This window comes from Hippopotamus amphibius, chromosome 1 (assembly GCF_030028045.1).
Source record: "Hippopotamus amphibius kiboko isolate mHipAmp2 chromosome 1, mHipAmp2.hap2, whole genome shotgun sequence".
NCBI lineage: Eukaryota > Metazoa > Chordata > Mammalia > Artiodactyla > Hippopotamidae > Hippopotamus > Hippopotamus amphibius.
Window position 1 is genome coordinate 188253902 of NC_080186.1, and position 25101 is coordinate 188279002.

Consider the following 25101-nt stretch of genomic DNA (forward strand, 5'->3'; position numbering starts at 1 on the left):
TTTTGCAGGTGTTCATGTACTTTAACTACACATTTTTGGACTGGAATGTCATCTTCCTCTTGTCCTGAGCAACTTTGATAATTCTAAGTTTTTTTTTGCTGTCACTTATATACAAGAATCTGAATTATTAGCTAAGTCGTTCTGTTAAAGAAGACTCTTTGTGATATGACAAGACTTCTCTTGTTATTTATAATTTATAAATTTTTGTTCTAGCAGGTCTCAGTGTCTTCATTTTTTATTATTACATTACTGGTGGTAAAGGATAGTCATGCTTAAAGTAATTTGCGGAGTATATAGGATTTTACTCTTGTCTCAGAATTCTGACAAACTGTGATAAAGAGAATCAACATATTGACTTTTTTGTTGTTTTTCCGTCATAGTTGTAACAGCTAAAGTTAACTCGTAGATATATTACAACAATACATTTTGAGGATGGAAATCTAATATGTATCTAGTGACTGAGATATAATCTTCTGAATTGACATAAAACACAGTAGTCTCATTTCTGTTAGGTCTTTAACCTGTTCTTACATCTAATATAAGCACTTTAAAAAAAATCTACATGTAATAAAATAATTTGTTTGCATTGCACATTCCAACAACTGGGAGGGCAGATTGGCTACCCTGTAACTTTACTTATGCCTCTTGCTATTAGTCTCTCGTTAGCCTCTCTTTTAAATGTCTTTTACAGAATGTTTTAGGTATTAGAATTTAGGTGAAAAACCTACAGAAGACACCTGAGGGAGAAGATATTGAGAGGCTATACAATGGCATAAATGAACTCATAGGGTAACCAATCTGCCCTCCCAGTTAAGTTAGGGAGTCTAGAAGCACCTATCAGAGAAATTCACTCATATTCTCAAATAGATAATAATTGGTATGATTTCTAGTTAAATAGTCATTATTAAATAAAATGTTATCTAATTTAATCTGTCTAAACATGTTTTATTTTGTTCTCAATGAAGGTTCCAGTCCATTGGATCAAGTTCATTCTTCTTTACCCAGTGACCCTTTATTTGAAAAAAGTGAAGCAGAAATTCCCATTTGTGATACAGCATTGAATCAAACAATTGAGAGCAGTCCATCCTTTGCTGCAGTACATCATAGCAAGGAAGGCAGGGAGGCCTTAGAAAGCAGTACGGATCTTCACAGTCACTCTGAGGAAGAATATGCTCCAGGAGTTTGTAACGCTTCAAGTGTCCAAAATGGAATTACCTTGGTTCATACTGACTCTTATGATCCAGATGGCAGACATGGAGAGGAAAATGACCATCTTCAGCTCTCTGCAGTTGTTGTGGAAGGTGATAGATATCAGGAAGCACTGGGCAGTACAGTATTTGAGTTGGAAAATGGAGAGGTAGAGGCATACACTGGTATTTCACCAACAGTTCCCTCTCTTAACTGTGAATTAAGAGATGAGTTTAAAGAGGTAGATTCAGCACCTTTAGTAAAAAGTTCTGCTGGTGATACTGAGTTTGTCAATCAAAACAATCAGGAATTTCAGAAGTCCTCTTCTGAAGATGAAGTGGTTAGAAAGAAACAGCAAAATAAAACTAGCCAGGAGAAACAAAGAGAAAATTCAACTGAAGATTCAGCCTGTGCTCCCAGGCATATTTGCAGTGAACACAATACCAGTGATAGGGGCAAAAACCAGGGAAGTTCTCCTGAACAGGTAGTGAGGCCCAAAGTTAGGAAACTGGTAAGTTCAAGCCAGGTAGACCAAGAAACAGGTTTTAATAGGCATGAGGCTAAACAAAGAAGTGTTCAGAGGTGGAGAGAGGCTTTGGAAGTTGAGGAAAATGGCTCAGATGACCTCTTAATAAAATGTGATGACTATGATGGAGAACATGATTGTATGTTCTTGGATATGCCTTTTGCAAGAGTTACACAGAGGGAAACAGAAGATAACCAAGTAACACCAGAAAATGGAGCCACCGGAAGGCAAGAAGTTATGGATAACACATTTTGGAATGGCTGTGGAGATTATTACCAACTGTATGACAAAGATGAAGATAGGTAAGGTTTCGTGCAGTGCTTCATGGGATAGTTTAGTAATAAGCAAAGTGGTTTATTTCTAGTGCCTTGGTATTTGGTGAATGGGCTCTCTAGCATAGTTGGGGAATTAGATGTTTTGACATATCAAATATTCTTATTTATTGAGTGCTAACCATACATGTAAACTACGGGTTAGTTTTTCACAGAAAATCTCTTTGAGAGGTTTCAAGAGTTTACAGAAATTATAAGTTCAGGTAATGATTATTCATTATTGTAAAAGGATAGAGATACTAATTATTTCGATTCATGGTGTTTCAGCTAATAAAATGTGAGGTAAACATCTATTGTATTTTTAAAAATTTCTGTTAAGCCAGTCTGGGTTTAAAGAGTGATTAAGATCACAGAAAATCTTGCTCGATAATACTGCATTATCTTTGCTAATATTTATTAATATCACCTGTTTATTCTTCCCATTGTTATTATCATTGTTTATTTTTTACTTATGTTTATTTAGCATTTAATTTTCATTAACAATTTTATGTGGTACATCTATTATTTTCTGCATTTGTAGATGAAACTGAGGCATAAGAACGTTTACTAACTTCCTAAGGTCACAAAGCTAGTAAAAGATAGAGCTGGAATTTGACTATCTACTTACCAACTCCAGGCTCTGTGCTCTTCGCCACTATAATTTACTGTTTTCAAGAGAACATATAACTTTCTTATAATAAGCATTCTGATTCCTCTTACATAGATTCTCTTTTTTCCAAATTGTAAGACAACAGAAAGAAGAGTGAAATGAAGAATTTCTTTGTACAACTGCTGACTTTTCATTACCCCAGAGTCTAGACTTTTACCTATTCTTTTAAGCTAGTGGTAACTCTTGCCATGCTCAGTTACAGTGCAATTTCAAGATTTTATTAACTTAAAGAAATCGTTTTTTTAACTGAAAAGTAGTGCAAGAGAAGCAATTTATCCTTTTGAATATGAATGCATTTTATATATTTTATTTCATATAAAATTAATAAAATCTTTTTGATTTTCTTTGGACATGAATTAAGCTTGTATAATATAGTATAAGCAACCTGTAGAAACAATTGAAATATAATTTCTACAGCTATCTTGAAGTTTGTAAACTTTAAGGGTTAGCAGACAATATTTATGTAACCTACTGTTTTCTAAGCTAAGAATAAAGTTAGTTAAGAACTTGTGCCTGGGACTTCCCTCACGGTCCAGTGGTTAGGACTTTGCACTTCCACTGCAGGGGGTACAGGTTTGATCCCTGGTCTGGGAACTAAGATCTTGCATGCTGCGCAGTGCAACCAAAAAAAAAACAAAAAACCTTGTGCCTGACTTATTGCTGTTTTTGTAGCTTAGGTCCAGAGTCTTTTATCCAAAATTCACAAAATTCTAAAAACAGAAATTGGCAACAAAACCTGACCCAGTATTAACTTCCTTGATGGCAAATCTAGATCTGAACTAAAATGAGGCCTTTTTTCAAGTATTCATACATTTTGCTGCAGAGATACGAAAGTGTTTGATTTCTGGGTACTGGCTTAGACCCCACTGGGAATCGTTAAGTAGTATATCTGAATCTCCGGGCGGGGTGGGGGACGGATCTAAATTCTGAAGCATATTCTGCCCCAAGATTTTTGGATTGGATTGTGAACCTCTGTTATACCTTTAGATTACTATTGAAAACAATGGCTTAATATCTTATATTTTTGAAAGTATAAGGTTGTTGCATTTTTTACCACATTTTTGCTTTTTTGAAGAAAGTCATTGAATTTGGCTCTGCTTTCTCCATTACAGATACACTACTCAAAGATAAACACCTCTTCTATTTGCTTTTTATAGTCAGGCCTAATGACATCTAATGAAGTTGATGAAATATTTACACTGTTTGCCAGCCTCAAGAAAAAGTGTAGTTTTCTTGTCTCTTGGTTTTTAAATTGATTTTGTTGTTGTTGTTGTTAATTGTAGAGGTGTTTTCTTTGCCTAGAATGATTCTGAATTTTTAAGGGTTATGGGATGTTTTCTTAGTATATTTATTTATAATTTTTTCCTTGAGTGATATGTCAATATTGTGAACAATGACAGATCTTTTTTATAAGCAGAATATACAGATGAGAAAAACACTTATAGTTAATAGGAACTTTTTTTCTTTTGACTTTTTAGTACTATATTGACTTATAGAACCTGTAGTTGGTGTGTATTTAAATGATGGAATTAATTTTGGAGTATTCTTTAAGACACATTGATATGCCAGAAACACATACTGTTTTGTTTTTGTTTGTTTTTTAAGGCTCTCATCACAGAATAAGTTTTCAAGGATAACAATTCTACCTAGGATTCTGCTTATATATGCATCTGTAAGCCTTAAGATACGTTTTAGGACCTCATTTCAATAATCTGTACAATCTTGTGGAGTAATTCTGTTTCTATGCTACTGTTTCCAGTTCCTCTACCCTTACTTTCTGCAAAAGATCACAGTTCCAGAATGCCTTTTAATTAATATTGGTGCCAGATAAACATTGAAATTTAAAATTTAGTAGCTATACACTCCTATTTAGTTTCCTTTTGCCACTTGTTCATCTTCCTAATGTTTTACTGTAGTTCTGCTCAGTTCTGATATTCTCAGATTGGAGACATGGGAAACACAGTGACTCTCCCACCAGTACCTTGAGAAGGAAATATAAATAGCTTCTGCATTGAATCTGTGAGGATTTTTTTGTTTTCTCTGCAAATGCAGAGAAAAAGCAGTATGTAAAGATGATATACTTGAAGAGTTTTCTTGTCATGTAGTATTATAGTAGCTACAAATAGAACTTTCTTATCAAGAACATAAACTAAAATTTACTGTGACATTTTAAGATATAGGAATTTTTGGCCACTTAAAAAATATATAGTTTATTCTTTGTAAGCAGAAAAGTATTTTCATGTATGACCTGCTTCCCCGAAAAATTCTAAATGATCACTTAATCACATCTGAAACATTACACTTTTGGGGATAAGAATTGCAGCTAGTGGCATTGCTCTGAGCTGTTTGACAGGAACTGAACACCGCCTTATTAAATTAGAACTGCAAGGGGAATTTTAATAGGCAGCATATAATTACCAGACTTGGAATTACACCAGAGAGCTAAGGTTAATACCCTGATCTTTTGAAATATACCCTAAGAACTTTAATAACTGTTTGAGGACAAGATCTTGAGTTTAAAAGAATCTTTCAACCATGCCAGCACATTTTAACCTTAGGCCTAATTGCCCTGAAGAGAGGTGTGCCATCTCCTGAGCACTTCTTATAGCACTTGTTTTTTTTTTGCTTGTTTGTTTGTATTTTTTCAGAATTTTTCAGTCCCTAGGTCTTAACCTTGCTTAAAAGGTAAGAAACCTTACCTAAGATAAAAATGTCAGGACAACTTTTTTGTTGTTGTTGATGACCTTGGGAGAATAAAAGGAATATTAGTTATTGAGTTGATTTCAATTTGATATATTTAAAAAAGATTTATTGAAATCCTCCCACGGGTCACATTTTGTTCCAGGTACTCTGTAAATACAAATAATAATGATCCCTATTGCCTTGGTGTTCACCAGCCTTATGAGGAAGACAGAATATACAGATAATTATCATGAGGCTAGATTAAGCTCCTTTCCTCTCCTGTGTGTTAGCTGAAAGCCATGAATAAAGCTCCTGTGATCTCACTGCCTCCCAACAGATAAAATATCTGTGAACAGCCAAAACAAAGATCTTTAAGCATATACTCCAGTATTTTAGGAAAACTTTTTATCTTGTTTCCAAGTTCATAGGAGTTTAGAAGGAATGAGTTGGGGATAAATAACTTTGTTCCTAAGGTATGCTAAGGAGTCACAGATTATAATATTTTGATACTAAGGGAAAAGACCAGAAAGTTGTGAAAGGCAGGCACAATTCAAAGAGAAAAACCAGGGACTTGCCTGGCAGTCCTGTGGTTAGGACTGCATGCTCTCACTGCGGAGGGCCCAGGTTCAATCCCTGGTCGGGGCACTAAGGTCCCACAAGCTGCACAGCCAAAAGAACAAATGATTTGGACTCTATTTAGTAAATTAAGCAGACTTATGGATTTGAACAACTTTCATTTTTATCACCTTATTACAACATAGTTCAGTGTTAGTACTAGTAAAAAATCCCAAACTGCTTAGATTATGTTTAGTATACTATTTTGGAAAATGCAGAGAATTATATAGTATGTTTTTATGTTTTTTGGGGTTTTTTTTTTTTTTTTTTGGCACACGGGCTTAGTTGCTCCGCGGCATGTGGGATCTTCCTGGAGCAGGGATCTAACCCGTGTCCCCTGCTTTGGCAAGCGGATTCTGAACCACTGCGCCACCTAGGAAGCCCTATAGTATGTTTTAATATAATTTTCTTCCAGAGTATTTTCAGTAAAATTCAAAAAGTGTTTTTGATCCACAGCTGGTCAGATAAGAAAATTATCTAAAATTTCACTCTTCCCTAAGCTCCTATATAGTTGAGTTTTTGTGGATGTGATAAATACCAGAGAAGACAAACCAATTCCTCGGGAGATTTAGAGAATAAGAGGTTGCTTTTGGCTGGTTTTACTTCTGTATCTTATATCTACGTAGGATTTGTACATAAAATATTTTGTCTAGAAAACACATATAATTTTATTTATGTGAAAAAGGTTTTTTGATTCACAGTTGAATCTGTAAGGGTGTAATATTTGAGTAAGTTATAGTTTTCTGCTTTTGAATACAGCTCTAAATGTTAATGGGAGACAGTACTAATGAAAGGCCATATGAAAGTCACAGAGGTATTTTAGTTTTTATTTTGAAAAATTTGAAATGTTTAACTCATGTGCTTTTATAATCAAGAACAATTGGGTCCTCACTAGTCCATGATCATTTTGTGTTGTATTTATTCTGTTACTTGTCCTCCTTGAAAAGTTATTTTAAAATCTTTTCTCTTTTTGCTTTTAGTTCCTTATACTCCTGTCATTCTTAGTAGATAACTGCCTCTGCTATCCTGAAGATACTGAAATAATTAAATGTGAACTTTCTTGTTTTCCTCTCCTCCATCAGAATATATATTAACATACTAACATATTAGAATATGTTGGTATTGGTTCATATTTTAAATTTCTTCTTCAGTGAAGAGAGGTAACTTTTCTCATTCTGTGCCTGAAGTCATATCTGACACCTTGAATATCTATTATCTTTACTCCTAGGTTCCTTCTCTAATTTTTCTAAATCCTGGGGACAGCTTTCATTGATCTTGGTCCCTCTTTTAACTACTTGCCTGTTTATGTTTTCTCCTCCCACTGCTGAATTTTCAGAATAAATGTTTCACATCCACTGCTGCTCCTATTCCTTCACTATCCACTCTTATTAAATGCCTCAAAATCTAATTCCCTGTATTATTTCTATATTCTCTGATGTTAGCAGTGACCTCCTAATTTCCATAGCCAATTGATTTTTTTATCTACCTGTTTTCTTTGACTTCAGTGCTACCATTGAGGTGTTTGCTCACCCTTTTCTGCTCCATGGTTTCTCTTCCATTGACCTGTGTTGGATGCTTCTTTGCTACATCTTCTTTGGGCCTGCAAACTTTTTTTAAAAGGTTAACCAGATAGTAAATATTTTAGCCTTTGTGGACCAAAAGGCAACGTTGATATTATGTGGATACTTGTATGACCATTTTAAAATGCAAAAAACATCCTTAGCTTCCAGGCCACTGAAAAACAGACAGGTGGCCAGATTTGGCTCATGTGCCAGGGCATAATTTGCTGACCCCTGATAAAAAGCTGTTGGGTGACCAGGAGGCTGATACTGCTATTCAGTAAGACAAACCAGAGGACGTCGAGTAGATTTTGTTTGGTGGAGAAAAGAGGAAGATGGTGGTGTGCTGGTAGGAAATCCAGTTGAAATTTCTAAGCAAACAGCTTATATAATGAAAAGAGTAACTACCACCTTTATTAAATGTTTACCATTTTCCAAAAATTGTGCAAAACATTTTTCTGTGGTATTCATTTAAACATCACTGTAGACCTGAAAAGTAAATATTAATATCCTCATTTTACAGATGAGGAAAAGTGAGCTCAGGGAAGTTCATTCATTGCCTAGGCTTGTACTAGTAAGTACTGAGCAGATCCTAACCTAACAGTGTCAGACTTCAAAGCTTGCTCTTGCCATTGTGGTGTTCCACTGCCAGGGTGAAAAAGGCTGTCATATGTCATAGATGGAACTTTCACCTGATGTTAAATACTGTATTTTTTTTCTTCAGTAAAGAAATTGCCTGTAGTAGGTTTTTGTTTTTCATAGTAAAAAATCTTAGTCATAGTTGCATAGTTTCCTCTGACTAGTCCTCTGAGCCAGTTTGGACTTTTAGAGCTACAAATTAGTAATAGACTTTTTTGGGTTTTGTTTTTTTGTTTTTTGTTTTTTGATTTTGGCTGCATTGGGTCTTTGTTGTTGCACACGGACTTTAGTTGCAGCGAGCAGAGGCTACTCTTTGTAGTGGTGAGTGGGCTGCTCATTGTGGTGGCTTCTCTTGTTGCGGAGCACAGGCTCTAGGCACATGGGCTTCCGTAGTTGTGACACGTGGGCTCAGTAGTTGTGGCTCACGGGCTTAGTTGCTCCACAGCATGTGGGATCTTCCCAGATCAGGGCTTGAACCCATGTCCCCTGCATTGGCAGGCAGATTCTTAACCACTACGCCACCAGGGAAGCCCAGTAATAGATATTAAGTTTGAAATTTGTTGTAGATAATAATGTTCAGAATGAAGTATTAATAGGAAATTATTGGTCTATTACTTTCTATCACATATCACAAATGCATATTAATTTCTGGGGAACATACTTTAAAGAGGACTAATTGTTGGCCCTTTTTAAATAAACTGAGATCACTGAAGTTCTCTACTTAAAATGACTCGATAACACAGTCTTAGTTAATTTCCAAAAGCTTACAAGGACTTCACAATTCAGGCAAATCTCCTTGGATGCTTTTCTGGTAAAAGAACTGATTTTCCACTTATGAAAAATACCTTTAAATGCAGTGTTAAAGAAGCAGCTGCACTTTAGTGGTTTAGACTGAACAAATAAGAAGGCTAGTCCATGAATTAATTGAAAAACAAAAGAAGCAGTGTTGTAGGGGAAGGTCTTGAAGGAATGATCTGATCCTGAAATGGAAAAAAAGGTGAAGTGATTGTGAAGACATTCTTGGTGGTAGGAGGAATAGTTGTGATGAAAACTCGTATTTTGGGGACAGTATTGGGAATAGAGCATGCTGGAAGGAAAGAATTGGATATAAGAATATAGTTGTAACTAGAATCAGATTGTAGTAAGTCATAAGTGCCATTGGAAGTTCAAACATTTTTTTCTATAGGCCAGTATTTTTTTAAAGTGGGTAAAATATATTAAGTGGCACACAGACAAGTGTTTTTTTTATAATTATATATTTATTTTAATGTGAATCAGAGAAAAATATAGCTAGCACATCAAATTTGGGACTTTATGGATATTGCTTAGGAGATAACTAAAATGTTATTAGAGTGGAAAAAAAAGCGATGTTTAAAAAAAAAAGATTTGATCATAGTTGCTGATGACTTATTTACCAAGCACTGTTAGACTATTTCTGTATATTAATTCATTTACTCCTCAAATGAACTCAGTGAAATAGTGGATATTGTTATTATATTCACCTGATAGGTGAGGCAATAAAGGCACAGAGAGGTTAAATAACTTTTTCACAGCTTGTAACTGGTGAATTCAAATCCAGGCCAGCTGACTCCAGAACCTGTGTTCTCAACTGCTGTACCTTAAGACACAGTATCAATGTACAGCTGTAGCAAAAATTATGAGGGCTGTAGGCAAATGGCTTAATTTTATGAAGTACAGCTTTAGTGGAAATGAACTGTTGAATATTTTTGGAGTAATATTATAAATGTACTGTTTGATATAAATTGAAGTGATAGGGATATTCAGAATGTGTTTTTTAAGTGAGTTGAGGGAGCTGGGATTAAATTTAGGGACACCAGTTAATAACTGATTGTCTGAGTCTGGGTTTGGAGAAAACCTAGCCCTTGAACCAAGGATTTTTAGGGGAAATGGAGAAAAGGGAGCTAGGATATAAGAGCCATTGAACAGAAAGAATGGAAAGTAAGAAAGGATTTAAATGTGGGGAGTTTGTGAAGAGTCAAAGACAACGTGGTTTTCAGCTTAAAGGCAGGATAATACCATTAGTAGATAGAAAATCAAGAAAGGGAGTTAAATGGCATATGAATTTTGTTATAAAAATATAATTTGTAAAAGGAGGGTAAAAATCTAAAAATGTTTGGTGGACAGTTAGTGGTTATGAAAGCTTAGTATGGTGGTCAGGGCTGGGGATATATGTTTAAAAATTATCTACTTCGAGGTCAGTGTTCTGTGTAATGAGTAATAATGTAGGCCAGAGATATGCAGACTTTCCTAAAGGGCCAGGTAGTAAATATTTTAGGTTTTGCTGACTAAGAGGCAAAATCCAATATAAATATGTAAAAAACCATTTTTAGCTCACATACCGTAAAAACAAAACAAAACAGGCAGCACGGCCAGATTTGGCTTAAGAAAGGCTATAGTTTGCCAGTCCTTGACATAAGCTTCTTAAATATATTGACTGTTGATCATAGACATCCTTTTTATATTGAAATTTGGAGATATTCCATCATTATTTCATTAATTCAGAAAAGTTCAGAAGTTTCATACGTTATCTTCGGGACAGGGGACAGGATCATACTCTCAGAGAAATGTTTTAAAAAATGAATTTTGCTATTAAGTAAGTGTGTTAAAAATTGCCACAAATTAATATAGAAATCTTACTCTACTTCTTAAAGACATTTCAAAATTGGAGTTGGTAATTTAGCTCTGAATTTCAGAAGCTTCATAGTTAAGGAAACTTAGCTCAGTAAGTTCCTTTAAAACTGTTTTCTGTGTTAGATTTTGACACTGATACAAGTCTGGAAATGATTTACTTGATCTTAGATTATTCTTTGGGTCACAGAAAATTTTACAGAACATAAGCAGTTTGGGCTCATACCCAGTGAAGGAACACCTTTTATTTGCTGTGCCAGGCCTATGGTCTATTCCTTCTCCAGGATGTTTGTGCCCTGCTGCCCATTGTTTCCTGAAAATGGGAAGTTGATTTTTATTTTTTTACTTCTGCTAATTTCTCAGAGCTCAGATTAATGCTGCTCTTTGTTAATTGCATCTTGATCTCTTGGGTTCATCTGCCTATAGAAGGAGACAATACCAATTATCACTTCCTTTCAAAAAAATAAATTAAATATTGTTATTTTGGGGTTCCTTAAAAGTGCACAAAGGGTAATCTTTAAGGAAATTCTTGACCAGAATGGTTAATACAGTTGGAAAGAGCATTTAGGATTTATTTTCAGTGTTGTTAAGTAATATTTTAACTTTTGGTGATTTAAGATGACTAATGCTTTGTGAGTTGTTGAATGTAACCAAATTAACCAAAGTTAAATACATATAACTAAAAATAATTTTTCTGAGATTTTTTATTAACCCTTTTATCACACTTTTTCATTCCTTATCTATATATTGAGTTGAAATTAATTTTGTGTTCACAGTCCTACCAAAGGACTTCAGTAAAGATTTGTCAGTGCTTCTTTTTATGAATTTGAATCTCTCTCCATTGTGAAGTGTATTTTGTAAAAGGAAGAGAAACAATAGCTAAGCTTTTAAAACATGGTAATAGTGAAAATTTATTCATAGAGGATATGATATAAGTTGTCAGTATGTAATTAGTTGTTTTGGCTAGGTCAGGTGAGTAATAACTCTATTATTTATTCCAGATAGCATTTAATCAGTGATTACCAAATAAATTACTTAAAATTTTGTTTAGAAACATGTCCAAAATATAAAGAACCTATATCTAAGCACCATGGAATTAGTTACTTTAATGAAGAAAATAATAAATTGATAACATAACTTGCCATATTCTTTTTTTATTGGAGTATTATTGCTTTACACTGTTGTGCCAGTTTCTGCTGTACAACAAAGTGAATCAGTTGTATTTGTACATATGTCCCCATATCCCCTCCCTCTTTAGAACTTACTTTATTCTATGTTTGTTTGAAAAAATCCCATTCTGCTGAATATTTATCTCTGTATGTGTTTTAAAAATATGTTAAAATTGAACTGGCACCTGATGAAACATGTAGAGCATCAGTAGTTCACTCTCTCCAAGATGCCTGGTTAACACTCAAAATGATAAATGCACATGTAATGACAATTTATTTCTGTTCTAAATTTGCAGTTCAGAATGCAGTGATGGAGAATGGTCTGCTTCTTTGCCTCATCGATTTTCTGGTGCTGAAAAAGATCAGTCCTCCAGTGATGAAAGCTGGGAGACTCTGCCAGGAAAAGATGAGAATGAACCTGAACTACAAAGTGACAGCAGTGGTCCTGAAGAAGAAAACCAAGAATTATCTCTTCAGGAAGGGTATGTTAAGAGTAAGATTTGTTGTTTTTATGTGTATTGCACAAGAGTGCTGTACATTACATTCAAATATTGGGTATGCTATTAATTGCATTTACAAGCCCTGTGTAGGACCAGTCTATCCTACTGAATTTTGTTATACTTTTGGTATTTCCAAAGAACAATTAAATTGCAAATACTGATAATTACAGTGTCTTCTCTTGAGATATGGTATGTGTTTCCATTGTGCTTTGTTAAAGAAACCTTGGACATTTAAAAGATCATTTTGGTTAAATCAGGTATGAGTGAGTCAGAGCTGCCACTGCTGTTCAGTGGAGATAATGGCATGGGGGAAGGGAAGCCCTCAGAGGGAAATCAGTGATTTATTCATGGAAATGCAGGCAGTTGTAAAAGTTGAAGTTTTAATGTTTATGTCTAATTGCATTGGATGATATCTCCAGAAATTAGTGGTTGATGATAAATATCTTTGTCTTTTCCTAACTTTAATGGGAATGCTATAGAACAGGGCTTGTCAGATTTATACTGTGAAGGGCCAGATAGTAAATACTTTAGGCTTTGTGTGTGAGTCTCTATTGGAGCTACTCAGTTCTACTCTTATAGTGTAAAAGTAGCCATAGACAATATGTAAATGAATGGATGTAGCTGTCTTTCAACAAAATTTTATTTATAAAAACAGGTGGCAGGCTGGAAATAATCTGTGGGCTATAGTTTACCAGTCTTTGCTCCACAAGTATTTCCCTAGTAAGAATGATTCTGGTTTTCAGGTTGACTTCATACATATACTCTCACATACAATTTTTTTTGTTTTAAATCACAGTAAGGAAATTTTACCATTGGTATTTTATAGGTTTCTGGCAATAATGTTGGTTGAATTTTTTTAAAGTCTTGTTAGCACCAGTGGAAATGACATAATAGTTTTTTACTTTTAGCCTGATGATCACGAGCAATTATTCCGTTACTAGATTTCCTGATATTCAGCTACCCCCTTACTTGTAAGTAACCTAACATGATCACTTTGCTAAAAGAATATTTGTGTATATATATTATCTTTTGGTGTTTAAATAGCTGTTTATTCCTTTAAAGGCTGTAAGTATTTGCTTGTGAAAACTTCTAGGCTTGGTGTTTTGTTGTGAGGGAGTATTTCTTTAATAAGTAAAATTTTTATCTGTGATAAAAATTGGTTGGTTCTAATTTAGTCTCGTGGGATCTATTTTGGTAAATATGTTTTCTTAGGAAAAAACTATCTCAATTTGGACTAACATTAAAATTTTTACTTCTCAAAAATTATAAATTTCCAGCTTGAGATTAATTCTGTAAGAAAATCTGGAAATAAGACATTAGGTAATTTGTAAAGAAAGAAATTCACAAACATAATTGGTTTTGATAGTGGTAGGTTGAGGTGGCATTTTTTGCTCTTCCTAACTTTATGTTTGATCATCTCTAATCACTATTAGTTAGTTTACTAAATATTGTTAAATTTTTCATATGTAGTTTGTGATAGTAACTATTCATGCAACAAATATTTATTGAGCATGTAGTATGTGCCAAGCATTGTACTGGATCCTGGGACTATATCAGTGAACAAGACAAATAAGATTCCCTCGTGAAGTTTACATTATGGTGGGGGAGGTAGGTAATAAACAAGGTATGAGTATGATAAAAGTACAAACTTATAATTACTGTGAAGGGAATAAAACACTAATGTGATAAAGTAACTGATAGGGGCTTACACTAATTAGAGTGGTCAGGGAGGATTTTTCTTAGGAATTGACTTTTGAGCTGGTATATAAAGATGAGAATTAGAGAGCTTTCTAGGCAAAAAGAAAGATGAGAGCAGACACACTGAAAAGGAAAGTGCTTGGCATGTAAGAAGGTAGTAGGTCTGAAGCAGATGAGTGAAAAGAAGAGTAATGTGAGATGAAGTGGGCAGGAACCAGAGTATGCAGGACATACAGCATCTGGAATTTATTCAGAGAGGGGTGAGATTTTAAGTAGAGAATTAACTGATTTGATACACATTTTAAAAGTTCATTCTGACAGCTTTGTGGAGATTGAATTGGAAAGGGACTAAAGTTAAAAAGAGGATGAGAGTGGGTTAGGCTGTGAGGGGATCGTAGTGAGAATTTAGAAAGGTAAACAGGTTTGAGAATATTTTTGAGTTATAAATATTAGGATGGATTGGGTGTGAAATGAGGGCGAATCAGTCAGTTATGACTGAGTTTTTTGGTTTGAACATTGGGTAGACATTAATGTCACTGACTGAGATGAGGAAGCCTGAGGAGAGGGCTTGGAAATAGGAACTCCTTTTCGAAATTTTAAGTGTCAGTCAGACGTGTTGCAGATGGCAGGAGGCACTTGGATATTTAACTTACAAGTTTAAGGGAAGTGTCCTGAATTGTAGTTACATATACGATACATGAGTGGAACCAGAAACATGTTTGAAAGTCATCAGCTACTTGCATTGATATCCTACAATAATAAAACCAGTAATTAAAAAAAATAGATGTCAAGTGGTGAGGGGGACAGAACTAAAACGCTGGACAGCATTGGTATTTAAGTTGATGGGGGAAGATCAGGGTTGAAGTGTATAGTTTGGGAGAGGTCTGAAGGTTAACTTTTGACATAAGTTAAATTTGTTCGGTAAAATTTCCAGGGTAACCACTACAAGAATAAATACAGAGTATATGTATTGGAAACCTGTAGAAGAGGAGAAAAGGAATTTAAGACATGGAAAAATAACATTTAAAGTCAATCCAAGTAACAGTAAAAAAAAAGGAAGAAAAAGCATAAAAGAAGGAAGAAAAATAGAGATGAAAAAGGCAGGATGTAAGAAAAAGTCCTATAATAAATATAAATTGCTTACTCTCTACTTGTGAAAGACAAAGCTTCAAATCAGTTGGATTTTTTTAAAAAATGATGTTTACAAAAGACACACTTAAAGCATTAGTATACAGAAAGATTGAAAGTAAAAGGACAGAAAATGATATTTCAGGAAAGTATCAACTTAAAGAAAATAGACTAATTATACTAACATTAGCAAAGTAGACTTAAAGACAGAAAAGCATTATTGGGGAGAGTGAAGGTCACTAGGTAATAAGTCCAATTTACCTGTAAAATGTAGCAGTTTTAAACTTGAATGCACCTAATAAAATAAACTTAAAATATATCAATCAGAATTTAACCAACTAGAGAATATTGACAGATTTTCTGTCGTATTAGAAAATTTTTAAATACCTTTCTCAATTACTAATTCACGGCTATAAAAAACTAATTGCAGATTTGAACAACTCATTTAAGCATGATTTAATGAACACTGCATGCTGTGGAATATACAAACACACAAAAACTGAACATGTACCAGACTGCAAAGCACAGGTTAACACATTTCAAAGAATCAATATCCTGCAGACCACTTTCTATGACCACAATGCAATTCATTTAGAAATAAATAATACAAATATAAATTTTTAACGTATAAATATATACTTCATATATATATGAACCTCCCATGCATTTTAAATTATCCATCCTTATAAAAAATCAGGACAAAGAAAAAATCATATTAGAAGTTTAAAATGCTCACCAACTCAATGATGATGAAAATACCACCAGCCAATATCTGTGGGATTGCAAGGAAATTGATATTTAAAGGGAAATTTACCTTTATAAATGCATATGTTAGAAAGGAACAAAAGCTAAAAATGGAGTAGCTATGCATTTAACCTAAGAAATAAAAAAGGAATATTAGAATAAACAAATTAAGGAGATAAGCATTAGAATTAGGGAAGATGAGAACAAAAATCAATAAATTAGAAAACAGTTACAATAGAGAGAATCAAACAAATCAAAAGCTGATACTTTGAAAAGATTAAGAAAAAGAGACATTCCACTTAATAGTGAACAGGAGAATAAAGATGACACAAATAAATAATCATGAAATACAAAAGTAGACACAGCTGCAAACACAATAAAGATTGTATAGACTAAAAAGAGTACTATGAACTTTGTACCTGTAAATTTGAAAACTTAGAAGTTGACAAAGTCCTAGAAAAATAGAATTCACCAAAACTCACTCAAGAAAAAAATAGGAAACCTAGATAATAGAAGTATTATAGATACATAATCAGTGGTTTAATTTCTTCCCGTGGAGATAACAACCGATCTGGATGGTTTTAGAGCTGAATTCTCTTAAACTAAACTTTCAAGGACCATATCACATTACTCTTCGAGAGAATGGAAAAAGAACTGTTTCTCCAAGTCATTCAGATAAGGCCAGTATAACCCTAATACCAAAGGAGTATGGTGAAGAAAATTATAAGCCTAATTTGTTCATTAAAATATACATCAAAATCTTAAACAGAATTATTTGAAATCTGAATTTGTAAGTGTATTTTTTTAACAGATAAAACTCAGTTACCAATCTCAGTTTTTTCCAGATATGCAAAAGTAGTTTCACATAGAATACCTGTAAATGTCATCACTGCATTAGCAAAATACAGAAGAAAATTCATATGATAGATTCTGTAGATGCAAGGGGAAAAAAAATCACTTAGTAATGTTCAGCACCTCATTATGATAAAAATTCAGAAACTGAGATCAGAACAGAATTTCTTTGCCCTCATAAAAACTACCTAAAAAAAATAGAAATCATTTTCAATAAGCATTAAAAAAAATTCCCCCTGAAGATCAGGAGCAAGACAAGTTGCACCATTTCTGTAGCCATTGACAGGCATGTCTTAGCATGGCAGGATGGGAGAATAATAAAAGGCAAAAAGATGTAAAAGAAGATATAAAAGAAGAGACACTGAAAAGGAAAGAGCCAAACTAGGAAAATGTATTTATAGTATAAAGTCTTGATGTGCAGAATATATAAAGAACTCCTAGGAATCAGTAAGAAAAACTGACAGTCTGATTGCAGAATGATCAAAACATTGAGCAGATAATTTACTGAAGAAGAAATATTAATGGTGAATAAAAATTTCAAACGATGATCATTAGTAATGAGGGGAGTGTACATTAAAATCACAAGGAGGTATCATTTTTTACCCACCCATTGGATTAGCAAATGTTAAGAAATATGACAATGTCAGGAGTTTTGGAGGATATGAATCAATTCGTACACACTGCTTGTTGAGGTGAATATTACCCAAGTATTGATTAATAAGAGAAAAATTAGTGGTATATTCATACATGGAGTATTACACAGCAGTGGAAATGAATGAGCCACAGTTATGTGCAAAAACATAGATGAATCTTAAAGATAGAATGCTGAGTGAGAACAGCCATCCCTAGGAAAATGTGTATGATACCTATTTCATAAAGCTTTAAACCAAGCAGTAGTAAATACCTTGTTTAAGTATACAAAAATAGTGAAAACATCTTTCCAAAAGCAATGGAATGACAGCAGCATCAAGATAGTACTTTGCTCTGGATGGTCAGGCCAAGGGAATAGGAAAAGTGTAGAACACAAGTTGTATGGTAGTCAGTGGTAATATTCTAGTTCCTGGATTGGCTGGTGGGTTTCTGAATGTTCAATATAATATGCTTTATAACTAAAATAGATTGTATATATTTTACATTTGAAAAAAAAGGAATGAAAAAATTAAGGGAAATGAAGGTGAGAAAATGGAGATATCCAATTCTTTACAAAAGGAAAGGTATCACAGGTGGATTTTTGGCTTAGAAAAGTGTTTTCCTCACCCCTAAAAACCTAGAAGCATGACTGTTTGCTTATAGAATGTTCAAGAAGAAAGTCAGTAACTGATAATTATAGCAAAGATAAAGTGAAGTTCTTGAGAAGATGAGAAGGGTTGGGATCCAGAGCTCAGGAAGAGGGTCTATAGGAGCAGACTCCTCCATTGGAACTAGTGGGAAGGTAACAGGTAGGTACAAGTGTAGGTGAGTCTGTAAATTTGCTGATGGGAAGAAAAGATGAGTCTCGAGTGACTTTAGTATTTTTGTTGTTACTAGATGTTGAGAGATGGGGAGGATAGGAAGATGAAATTTAAGTAAAGAAGAAAAAGATGGGAAATGGACTTTCAGAGAACTAGACCACAAGTTTATTAGATAAACACTTAGTAGTTGTTGGACAGTATTGTGTCCATTTGAGATGTGTTTTTGAATTTAAAGTTAAATTAACAAAATCACACTTATGTATTTTTCTTTAGGCTTTTCCAGCTATTCTGGTGACTTTACAAACTTTTAATGTAAATAGTCTTAACATTTTTTAGTAAATTTTTAATAATAAAATTTTTCTATTAATCAAGACAGTTTATTAGAATGAAGAAACAATTCTTCAAATTAAGTGCTGGGAATCCATCTTTGCAACTGGATGACATGCAAAGGATTTACAACAGGGTACCCTTGATTTTGTAAGCTGTAATTCCCTTTAGGCTTTTTTGACTCTTAAGTCAAATTTAGTTTACTTTCCTCTGTACTTTACCTCCAAGATAGGGACTAGAAATCTTAAACATTTGCCATACAATTAGAATTATTAAAAATGAGCTTATTCCTAAAGTTTAGCAACTACTTAAATGTATGTGTCTTGAGTTATAAAATGAAAAGCAGTTAGCTTATTACCATTTAACTAAGAATGTTTATTATGCACCCCAGAATTTTATAAAATAAGTTTTCTTATAATATAGCTATATTACTTTATGAAAGCCTTAGCCCTTTAATATGTTGGTATTAACCGAAGAATTTAATATTCTGAGCTGTTTTTAATGGATACTGGAATTGCTGATTTATTAGCTAAAGGAAGCCACTCATTTGTAAAAATCAGAGTAATGTGTTTTCAGAGATTTAATTTGATTTGTCTACCTTTCATTTTCTTCATTTCTCAGGAAATTCTATGATGCATGATTATATAATAGCATATTTTAAAACTTTTTAATGAAAATTTCTTTAAGATATTCAATAGTATTAGTTTCTTGATATATCTTAATACTTTTAATATTGCTGTTCCAGTAATGTTATTAAATTTAGTTTCTGTCATTGAAGAACAGAGATCTTTAATCATGAAGCATAATCATAAAGGGAGCAACAGTCTATTTATCTGAAGCTTTGAAGTAACAGTGTAGCCTGTAATCAAGAGAATATCATGCTGGTGGTCTTCTAGGGTTTTCACTGGAAGTAGGTTGTGCAGATACATTATGGGGCATTTGTGGCTTCCTGTTACAGCAGTAGCATTCATTTCCTCCAAACTGTGCTGAAATTGCTCAAAAGGAAAGGGCAGATTGGTAATTTCCCCCTCCTAGGTGAAATACTTGTGACGTTGGTAGTAGTGGTGGTAGGGCTTCTGCATCTTCCATCTGCTGGATTCTTTCTTTAGATTTGACCATTTGGAAGTGTGATTAGATAATATGTCTTTTTAAGTCTCATAAATTACTGTGTAACAGTGTAATGACATTTTGTTGATTTTTGAACTACCAAAATGAAGAAAGGGCATTGAAGATCTAAATTTTTGTGACAGTGTTACATATGGTATGTGTGTGGTATGTGCATATGTGTATAGTTATAGGGAGGAAGAAGACAGATATTGCTGAAATGTTTTTAAGATTTTTTAAGCATTTAAACTTATATACTTACATTCCCATGGGAATATTGTTTCTGTTGATAGCTACACAAAAGATACTTTTGACCCTATTATTCAGAATCTTTTTTTTTTTAAGATCAAAATTCCTTTTGTTATACTATCAAGCCAACTCTGGCCTAGTACAGTGCTGCTCTTCTAGCCTGATGAATTTTGTGTTAAATGGTGAATGAACTTTATGTAACATGTTGAAAGCATATGCCACACAGCACTTCATTTCTGTTTCCGTAACTGTGTTATAATGAGTTGTGAAATACAGAATCAAATGTTTAAGCAAAATATGTAGCCAAGAATTGTGTATATAGTAAAATGACGTTATTGTTTAAATTCAGAATGATTTATTTTAGTTTTCTTCTTTGAATTTAAAAAAAAACTCATAAATTAATATTTATTTCTTATACAAGTCATTTTCACCAGTGTGTTTGAGTTTTATGCTATGTATCTGAAGTACAGAGTAACAGTCATTTTGATGGCTGTATAAGAGGAAAAAGAAATATATTTCTTGTAGGCATACATTACAAATAACAAACATTTCCAAGGACTATTCCGGCTTAATCTCTAAATTATTTGACTTTTAAAAGATTATTTTTCAAGGATTTATTATTATATTTGCAACACAGAGTATCTAATCATGTGTCAAGCACTTGTTACAGGGAGTGAGGTTACAATGATGAGAGACAGCATTGTTTGCCCTTGAGAAGTTCCCAGTCTAGGAGGAGACAAGTGAGTCACCAGAAGAGTTACAGTACAATATGACAAGTACTCTCATAAAGGTGTGAAGAGAGATCTGCTGCTTAGGAATTTTTAGTTTAATTTTGTATTTTAAAACCATTTGAGGCTTAATTTTTCATTGGATCTAATTATGCACAAAAAGAAAGCATCTACTATCTTTATGTATGACATTAAAAAATTAACAAAATCATATTTTGTTATGCTATTTCTCTGATTTTACTAGACTAAATTTTATAAACGTGTTATTCTGAAGTGTAGTTTAGTAGGATCTGAAACTAAAGAAACATTTATGAATTTAGGTATACAAAAAGATACTGTTTCTTTGTATTTAAAATGTTTTGATTCTTGTATGTGGGCATTACCTACATCTCTTTCATAAATATTTTTGTCCCTGAAGTTAAATTTGCACATTAGAATGAATAGAACTCTAATTAGAGTTGTTCTTCAAGTTGAAAACCCAAACTAAAATTAAACTTTGCCAAGACTATACTCTAAGATTTAACCTCCTTTTGATATACTAAAAGGTACTTTCTTGTTAAATAAAATGAATAAGAAAATCCTACCAGTATAGTTTTCTTATTTCTAAATTCAAAAGTACCTGTTGTTCAGTCATTGCAGCCTTGAAATACCTTTTTTTCTTATGTATTATAATTATTATTTTTTCTCAGTTTGGTCTTTGTGTCCAAATTTTTGGTGTTTTGACTTTTCCATGAGTGTTTAATGTCTATGTTACGAAATTTAACAGTCTGTTTATCTTTGGCTTTAAGGTTTTGCATTCATGCTTAAAATGACAGAGATTTTTGTCAAAATGTCTCTCATGATTCTTCTAGTACTTTTTTTGTTTAGTGGTATTAAGGGTACACATGCATGTTTAATAAGTAGATCAGGAATTTGTTTAAGACTAAATAATGACATAGAGGTTTAACCTCCCTCCCTGCAGGTGGATACCCCATTGTCTCAAAATCATTTATGGAGTGATCCTTTTCCCTGTTGTTTTGAAATGCATCTTTCATCTTTCTTATTTTCTTTATATGTACCATTGATTTGTCTGTCTCTGTTTCTGTGAGGTTATTTTCTAGTGGGAGAATGACTGTCAGTAAACAAATAAGAAAATAAGTAAAAGTAAGTTCTGTAATGAAAATAAGCAGAATGATATATAGCCAGTGACTGATGATCTACTTAAAATGAGCAGTCAAGACAGGCTTCCCTGAAAGTAGTAACATTTACTCTGATTTTGAAAACCAGGGGTGGGGGGGGTGGTGGGGGGGGGGGGTGGCTGTACAAAAAAAATCTGTTGAAAGTACATTTCAGGCAGAGGAAATGGCCCTAAGGTGGGATGTGCTCCAAGAGAAGAAAGAATAGTAGGAGTATAGTAAGGGGGGGCGGGGGGGGAGGAACATAGGAATAGATGGAAAAGAGGGCTGAGGAGAAAGCATGTATTATGCAGAGATTTGTAGGCCAGGCTGAGCAACTTGGGTTTTATTTTAACTGTGAAGGGAACTACTCAAGATCAGGGCTTAAAGATTCAGATTGTCTAGGTTGAGTTTTTCTTATTTTTCTCCTGAAAAAAAGAGGAAATATAGGGGCTAGATAATATGTATATCAAATGAATAGGTTCTTATGTAATTAGGAGCTATTTCTGTATACATATGACCCTATAACAAATTTGCTTCCCTTTTAAATAATTACACATTTAAAGGAAACAGATTTCTAGAATCATTTAAGTACCAAGAATTTCAAATTCAAAGAATAAAGTATCTACCTGCACTAAAGAGAACTCTTTAAAGAAAAAATTTACGATGTGTTCTAAAAATAATATTTTTTCTTCCATTAAAATGTTTGTATTAGGGAACAGACATCCTTAGAAGAAGGAGAAATTCCTTGGTTACAGTACAATGAAGTCAATGAAAGCAGCAGTGATGAAGGAAATGAGCCAGCCAACGAATTTGCACAGCCAGAAGCTTTCATGTTGGATGGTAACAATAACCTTGAGGATGACTCCAGTGTGAGTGAAGACTTGGATGTGGACTGGAGGTATGTAGCACAGTGTAATTACCATCTTAATTGATCATTAAGTAGAATTTGTTTCTGATTTTAAATTATGGAAACTGAATCCCTTGTAGCTAAGAAATATCTCAATTTTCTCATCTGTCAGTCTTCCTCTCCTTCAAAGCTCATTTCAGATGTTGCTTTCTACGTGAACTTCTTTCTTACTTCAGTCAGTGACCTCTTCCTTCTTTGACTTTAGCTCTATGGAAGCTCACCTTATATCCTAGTTATTTATGCACTTATGGTTTGAGATTTCCAACTTTTAAATTTGACTTTAAAAAAAAAAATTTTTTTTTACAACAAATATATGTCATGTTTCCCGATCTCCTTAATATAGCACTTAATATAATCCTTTAAAAAAAATGTCCATAATGAATACTACTTGAAGAATTTCAAAACCTGTCATTGAATCAGAAGAATCATAAGACTATAGTTTTCCTTCTCCATATGCAAAATGCGGAATATATAATTGTACCTTCCCAGAGATGTTGAATGTATTAAATTTACTTTATGCTGACAAAGAATAGTGAGCTTCAAATGAAAGTAACATATAAAAATATATAAATTAAAAGGATTATAGAACTATTACAGCTCATGATATAATGTTCAGAATTTAACTGTTTTGGTTTATAAACTCAGACTTATTTTTCAAGTGTGCAGTAGCCCTCTGGAAGCAGCTAATTATTGAGTCTTAGAATGTTTGTTCCAACTGATCCCTTTTTGTTACTTTTTCTGGAAAAAATTTGGCTTGGTACTACCCTTGTTTTCATCTCTGCACATATATATTTTTAAGAATTTGTCTTGTTTTTCCAGTTAAAATTCCATTACAGAAAATTTAGAAAAATAAAGGTAAGAAAAACTCATTCATACCCCTGAAAACCCCGTAGGTTGGATAAAACTTTATGTTTTTAAGGCCTCCTTTGTGTCTTCAGTTTCTGTGAGTGTTTAGTTACTTCTTTGTACTTCTCCAAATTATTCCAGACACAAAACTCAGCATCTCCATGAAGTCCTCCTTACTGTTTCCTATTCTCACTCCCCAGGGGAAGAAAAAAATTATATGTTCCAAGCAGGCTTGTATTGACCATGTTGTAGAAGTAGAAGTAGGGTTTCCTCACAGCCACACAAAGAATTTGTAATTCCATCCTAAATATTCTCCTCCAAAACCTATTTTCTGTCTTCCCAAACATTATGGAAAATCAGTGGCTTCACCTAGTCCTAATTTTCATGATCTTGACACCCCCTTCATTTCTTCCCCCTTTTATGTCTGCGCATTCCCCTGTTGCTGAACTGCTTGTTAATTCTGATGTCTTCTCTGATGACATTATACAAAGTCATTACTCACAGTGCTCAGCAGATGACAGAATTGTCTTTTCAGCATATCTATGCATGGTGAGAGGTGGTTATGGTTACATATGAAGAATTTCATTCTGCACATTTTTGAAATTTTATGAATATAATTTTTTACAGCTCCATTATATAGATGCTCCATCCTATACATACACTAAAATTTAATTATTTTCCCACTGAAATAGTGCAGTAAACTCCTCCCCCCCCCCCCCCCCCCCATAAAACTTGGTCTGTACTTCAGTTTATTTCTTCAGGACAGATTAATAAGAGGTGACATTACCAAGATACGTGATATTTTTTAAGATCTCGATATATTGGATATATTTCTAAATAACTTTCAAAAAAGATTTCACATAAGAATTTGAAGGAATAATTGAGGTCTTTATTGAATAAAATTTAACTTAAATTTGAAAACTTCTAATTCATTGATCTTTCTGGCTATGGCTGTTGTATTAAGATTTTAGAGACATTGCTGATTGTCCCCAAATTTGGGGAGCTTTAAAGCAGTATTTTTTTAATATGGAAAACAATTTAGCATTAATTTTAAGACAAAATTTTTGAAGGTTACTGTTCTGAATTTTGTCTAGATATGGCAACACCTCCTTATTTGGTTTTGTGGTACTCTATTCAATATATGTATATTGGCTTGTCAGTATGCTAATATAATTATGTCTTCACTATAAAGGTTTCCTAAATCATGGTTGTACTTTTTTATTCCAGTCTGTTTGACGGCTTTGCAGATGGACTAGGAGTTGCTGAAGCTATTTCTTATGTGGATCCTCAGTTCCTCACTTACATGGCACTAGAAGAACGCTTAGCCCAGGCTATGGAGGTATTTTAGTGCTTATTTTAGTGCTCTGGTACCCATATATAGGTTTGTGGGATGCAAAGTGAT

General features: G+C 33.5%; 1 protein-coding gene across 5 annotated transcripts in view; it reads left to right on the forward strand.

The window, feature by feature from the left end:
- The window catches only part of PJA2 (praja ring finger ubiquitin ligase 2), a 67737-nt gene that overhangs the window by 19616 nt on the left and 23020 nt on the right, over positions 1-25101 (forward strand). For all 5 annotated transcript variants that reach the window (XM_057737757.1, XM_057737748.1, XM_057737763.1 and 2 more), the window contains 4 exons: positions 966-2016; positions 12305-12490; positions 22659-22844; positions 24927-25038. In XM_057737757.1, coding sequence (XP_057593740.1) covers positions 966-2016; positions 12305-12490; positions 22659-22844; positions 24927-25038 — 1535 coding nt within the window. The remainder of the gene's footprint in view (positions 1-965; positions 2017-12304; positions 12491-22658; positions 22845-24926; positions 25039-25101) is intronic.